The sequence below is a fragment of the Acomys minous genome (genome assembly GCF_964271855.1).
Source record: "Acomys minous genome assembly, chromosome: 15".
NCBI lineage: Eukaryota > Metazoa > Chordata > Mammalia > Rodentia > Muridae > Acomys > Acomys minous.
In genome coordinates, this window is record NC_140497.1 from 45,512,969 (window position 1) to 45,518,968 (window position 6,000).

At 43.8% G+C, this 6,000-nt stretch overlaps 1 protein-coding gene and 1 pseudogene across 4 annotated transcripts in view; one reads left to right on the forward strand and one right to left on the reverse strand.

The window, feature by feature from the left end:
• Positions 1 to 1,996, reverse strand: part of GALNTL6 (polypeptide N-acetylgalactosaminyltransferase like 6) — a 1,047,269-nt gene extending 1,045,273 nt beyond the window's left edge. The window contains exons 1-2 of one of the 3 annotated variants that reach the window (XM_084760044.1): positions 1,215 to 1,996; positions 491 to 798 (exon numbers count right to left, since the gene is read on the reverse strand). In XM_084760044.1, the coding sequence (XP_084616170.1) occupies positions 491 to 628 (138 nt within the window). In that variant the 5' untranslated portion in view covers positions 629 to 798; positions 1,215 to 1,996. Of the gene's footprint in view, positions 1 to 490 lie in introns of all 3 variants that reach the window. The other 2 variants (XM_084760046.1, XM_084760045.1) reach the window with 2 other exon arrangements.
• Positions 1,995 to 3,033, forward strand: LOC311584157 (annotated as a pseudogene). Its single transcript has one exon. The product of its transcript is annotated as an uncharacterized misc_RNA (transcript).
• Positions 3,034 to 6,000: the final 2,967 nt, after the last annotated feature.

Sequence of the window (6,000 nt, forward strand, 5' to 3'; positions counted from 1 at the left end):
CACAGGATAAGAAGCTTTTTTCTGAGCACAAATTATAATAAAGAATACAACAAACAATGAATTGATTTTGGAAAACCACTTTAAAACCTGAATGACTTAGTTGGCCAGATGCACTTAATATAGACATGCACACAAGGCAGAAGGCAAAAACAATCCCTTTAATTGAACTTGTACCAAACTTACTTTCGCCTTCCACAAAACCCAGCTGCCTCTCACCCCACCCCCCTTCAAGAAAAAAAATCAGTCAATGACCAATTGGGAGAGTATACCTTCTCTTCTTGACCTCGGATTCTTCTTTCTTATTTTATGTTCCATTCACCACATCATTGGCTGGGAACCAGGACCTGCTCAAAGCCCAAAGTCCCCAAAGCCTGTAAATTCAATTTTATGAGAACTTGGGAGAAACTCCCCATACCTTTACCCCATGTGCTCCTAAGCAGGAGTATACTTAGCCCATCCTACTGCCACCCCTGCCCTACCTGGTACTTACCTGATGCTCCGCAGGGTCTGTAGATTTCACCAAGTGTTTATCCTTGTACAAAGACCAGAGACCAATATTGGGCAGGAAAATTAAAGCCACAGTGAATAACAAAGTCATTTGCAGAAACCTCTTCTGTTTCCTCTTCATTGCAAATGGTAACAGTGGAGAAAAGTTACAGAAGTCTCTCTGACTGCTTCTTGTCTTTAAAGCCAAACTCCTTTCCTCTCTTCTGGGAAGCACCAGAAAACTGAGGGGAAGCTAAAAACTTTTGTTGCGTGCTCAGCACCAATCTGCAGAATTCAGAGGGAGTTGGCCATCTGCAGAACAAACGCACAGTTACTTTCCCCCAGAAAACTATGACGACGGCATTATCTATTGGCTTAGAAATAAATGACTCAACTGAGGAAATCATTAAGTCTATTGACCTCCATTTAATATAAAGCAGTGGAGTAAATACGATCGTTTCATAAGTTATGAGGAAGTCAAGAGCATGCTAGATATGTCAGTCAGTAAATAGAAGGTATTTTTCTGTCGCTGTTTGCTCACCATCCCCCGCCCTTAGCGTGGGAGGTCCGGGATGTAGAGTCGGATATTAACAGCAAGAATCGAATGGGAGGGCGTGGCTTCGTCCAGGCAAGTGTCTGGAAGAAGAGTTTCCGCTTTTGACATTGGAACATCACCTTCCTTATCTTCCCCAAACAGCTTTTCTTTTGCTTGCCTTGGGATAACCCACCTGAACTCAAGTTCAACTCCCTCTGGAGCCAGCTTGCCAGGCAGGATCCAGGGACACCATAACCAGGTCAGAACTATGTTTGGATAGGGGCTCACAAACTCCTGGATCTTCATGCGCTGTCAGAACACTCCTCTGCAGGCAGCATCTAGGCAGCCTGGGTACCTGGATGAAAGGAGGCTACAGATGTCAGCGAAGTCCAGCCAGGAAGTGCAGGCGCACAGACGTCCCTTCCTCGCTCAGTCCTGGGAATAAGAGCCTCTGAGAAGCGTGCTTTCTGCACATCAATCTCATCCCCTGTCTCTGCCGACGCTCTCACGCTCCACTGTTCATGTTACCATTCTTTTTCAGCAACTGAACGAACCCAGCGAAGCATCACCTGCACCCCCAGGGCAGTATTTCGGATCTCCTCTTCAAGTCAAGGGACAGATCCCAGGCGGCGAATGCCAAGTGTGACCGGGCTTTATAGGCAAGTGAGAGAGGGCGCGCGGAGGATGAGTGAGGATGGCGAGAGCGCGCGTGGCGCTGGTACCCAGGCGCCCATCTCCCGCTGGCTGTCGCCTGCTCGCTGGCGACAATACTGATGCCTACCACGTGTGGGAGCCTAGAAGCCAGGAGGGGAGGGCAAGCAGCCTGGAGCGGATGGCCACTGCCTCTCGGCTGCCCGGATGCTATATAAACAAACCCAGAGGCTGGGAGGAAGAAGAGGAGGATGAAGATGCTGATGGAGAAATCGATTTACAGCTCCGGATCTAGAAATTTTCTTTTGTCGGGTAATCTTGAAACGGCAGGGGGACTGATTCCTTTCTGAGCTCACCCAAAAGGCGCCAGGCCAGAAATTCCGGAGTCAAAGTCGCCCCGAGAAGGCAGGCAATGGGAGAATTCCTCCACGGTACTGCTGGGATCGCAGAGAGGAAGGCGCGGCAGCGACAGCTTAAAGAGGCAACCCAGTCTGGACTGGTCCCTGAGAAGAGGGTTCTCTCAGAACACTGGTCCTGCAGCTCTGGCCAGGTACGTAGCGTGGAAGGAGGAAGAAGATCCCCACGTGTGGATGGGCTCTCTACTCGCAGCTTCCAGAGAACACTGTGGAGAGGAGAGGCAGCTCCGCTGGAGTCTGCCAGCACCTGGGGCCCAGGTTAAGATTTGGCAGCACCAAATGATGCTTCTCCTCCCTTGCATGTCTGTACCTACAGCTGCTAGTAGCTTAGAGGTCTTCCTGCCCCTCGCCGCGCTCACACATCCCACCCTAGACAGAAACGTTAGGACCGAGATAAGTCTCCAGCAGGTGGGAAGTTCCCTCCCATTAGCACAAACAGGAGAACCTGTGGCCTCTCTAAGGAACCTGTGTGCCTGCCTAGTACAGGATCAGAGCCTCTGACTCCTGGCGTGAACTTAGGTAAGGCTAGAGGCAGGCATGCTGTACAACATCAGTCTGTCCAGAGCTCTCCCCGCCACCTCCCAAAAATCCCCAGATCGTGGTCACCTCTTTGTTAAGGTCTAGATAGTGATGCCTACAGGCTTGAGACATAAGAGACTGCGCTCCAGATGGCAATCTCACTCATTCTCTTCCTCTCCTCCCTCCCCCTCGCGCTCACCCCTTCCCCGCCTTTCTTCTCCTCCCCAACGCACCCCCCCTCCTCGCCGCGCCTTTGCTATCCACCTAGGCTTTAGCTTCTCACTTGAGAAAGCCCCTGATTTGATGGTGGAGAGTTAAGGTTTAAAAGCTCCAGGTTGTGCATGTAAAACAAGAGGAACCGGAACAATAAAAATGGGCTGTACATAAATAAAGGTTTACGTTGTAGTACTTGTTTTTGTGGGTGACTTGCATCTCAGAACACTTTCAAAACACATTTAATAAACACTTTGAATGTGTCTTTTCTGTAAATGAAAATAGTTTCCCTTCCATTTTACCCAAGTGCGATGTGAAAACCTAAAGGGATTTTATTTCCACTTCTAAGCTACTCGCGTGTATATACTCTTCACTGTAGTGCATAATTTTCAAATCTCTTCCTTCTATCTGAGTTAAAGGAATCCTAGAGGCGAGGAGTATGAAGCAGATGAAGCAAGTTACCAGGGAAAGGTGCTTTGGAATAAATTAACCCCCAAGCAAAAGTGTGTGGAGAAGTATTTATGTTGTTTGGATATTTCCTCACTTTTGGATATAGTCAGTGATGATTTGAAAAGAAAAACAAAGAACAAGCTTTAAAAGTTCTTTGGAAATTAAACAGTGAAAATAACATTTAAGTAGTACCTCTTTTTTTTTTAATATCTTGTCAAAATTCCTGAATCAAATATACCAATACTCTCATCTATCTGCTAAACCCATGATGTGGAGTTGGATGACACATCACCATTTTAATGTTAGTAGATGAACTTGCATACAGTTTCCAGTCACAGAGCAAGATTGCCAATAGTGAGTTGGTCCCATTATTTATCTCCTGGCTAAGCACATGCAGAACACAAGGTTTACTTATTATATGCTTATAAGTGTTTTAACGCATACGCGTGCGTGCACACACACACTTGTAATTCTGCCACCAAGTAGTATGTCAGTGTACCAGATGTGTGCCAGGTGCCTGCAGGGGCCCTAAGAGGGCATCTCCTCTGTGTTTACATTGTGGTTCTGGGCCATCACTTTTGCAAACCCCACTTATTAAACATTTATTTACACAATTTCTCTTTTTTTTCTTATGCTATTCTTTTCCCTTTATAATTCTGTAGCTATGGCAGTCCTTAAAAACAGAACAAAGAAGAGATTTTATGTTGAATCTTCCGGAAACTCCTAAGTTATTGTTAATTCTATTAATTGATCCAGAACTACTGAAAGCCTCTGCAGACATGGCTAGGCCTGTTTGAAGTGAGTGTTCATACTAGTTTAATGCACTTTCTTACAGCTATGAAATATATGCCCTATATCAGAAGGTCCATTCCTTGTGTCCTCTTTTCTTGTGACTCATATACAACCTCAGGTGGTCACATCTCTATGTGCTTAGCAATAGGTTAGTGACTCGGGGACACATGGAGGAAAATGTTTGACCTTGAGTAACAATGAAAAAGAGAAGGAATAAGACTCTTTAGCCAGCTTTGCATGAGGTAAAAAAGGGCTTCCCTGTAATGTCTCTCTAATAGACACCTTAGTGACTTAAAAATAACTATTCTGTTTTCATGATCCTGTGTTTTAGCTGTTCTCAACTGGGTAGTTTTATTCCATGTAACAAAAGCGATCCCGGTGTTAAAGTAGCCTGGGTAAAGATGCCTAGAAGTGGGCAGTGGCTGCTATTGCAAGGTCACCTTGGTACAGGGACAGTCTTGGTACAGTCTTATCTTCATGTTTCTCCTCCACTTGGTAAGTGTGTATGACCTGAGTTGCTCACACCATGGTAGGTGGGAGCCCAACACAGGCATCCCAAGCACAAAGAAGTCAGGGAATAATCAAAACCTGCCCTCTTCTCATAAACACCCAAACATGAGTCATCACGACTCACTTCCCTGTAGATGGTGGTATTTAAATTCTGTTTTATTTGGTGTTCCTTAAGGCCTCTACCTCCCTTCCACCAACCCCTAACACTAGGTAGGAGAGAAGGAATGTTAGTTTGGAGGGAGCATAGAACTCTTTACTTCTTCCAGCTGGGTAAGTTCACAGGGTTCTTTTGGGCAATACCAATCTCAGCCCTCAGGATACCCAGCAGTCCTGATAACCAGCAAATGAGCAAGTGGCAAATGCAGCAGCAATAAGAACCATTAGTCTTCTTCCTCCTTTCAAGCATTCTTGAGGCATCCCCCTCTCTGCCAGAGCTCTAGGATACCTGTCCTCAGGTATAAACTAACTGTATCTGGGCAAAGACCACAGTCCTCTACGAGCCTCATGAGGCTGTTATCAACTGTGGACAACTTAAAACCATCTCTATATCCCATACTTGGGATTAAAACAAAAACCCTGTTTATATAACTGAGCTTTTAAAGAAACCAAAACTTCCACTACAGGTTCCAGTATTCAGGGCACCTGCCCAAGTTCCAGTTCTAGGTGAGAGATGGAAGGAAAAAAAAATGGGAACTCAATAGAAGTTTCCCAAAGAACGCATGGCTGCCTTTAAATAAAAGTAAAACTCAAAGATATAGTAATAGGGCTTTATCTTGATATCTAAGTGGCTAAGCAATAAAGTAATGGACCAAGTTTTTAACTAGTGTCCTGTACCGTTACCAAATTGCTAAAAAGATAATGAGGTTGATTGCTTTATAGCCTTAAATATATCACCATGGGTGTGATTTTAAATTTTAACCACTCTTAATTTTTCTATAATTACAAAATTGCTTTACAAATTAAATAACTTTATATCTGAAAAGATAATGCCTGTTCAAGGTCTGTTGTTCATATGACAAAGCAAAGTCATCATTTACTATGGGGTGAATACAATTATGAACAAACTTAGAAACATGAATTTATAAACTATTGCCATTTAATGTAGCATAAATACAACATAAGGACAGGTAATTCATTTTTAGGAACATAAGATAGAACTCTTTTAATTTTTCTACTTATATTGAAATTCATCAGTGAAGCAACAATTTGTTACAACTTCAAGTTAACATTGTAGAACTTCATGTAGACATGATTTTTAAATATATTTTTCAAAACATAGAAGCTAGAACATAGAAAGCGTTGCCTAGAAATAAAAATACATCTTATACTACTTTCACTAACCACATGTGGAAGATGAAGACATTTAAGATTTTACATTTGGACACATTATTAAACACTGTTAGTTTTATGTGTTTTAAACCCTGGATT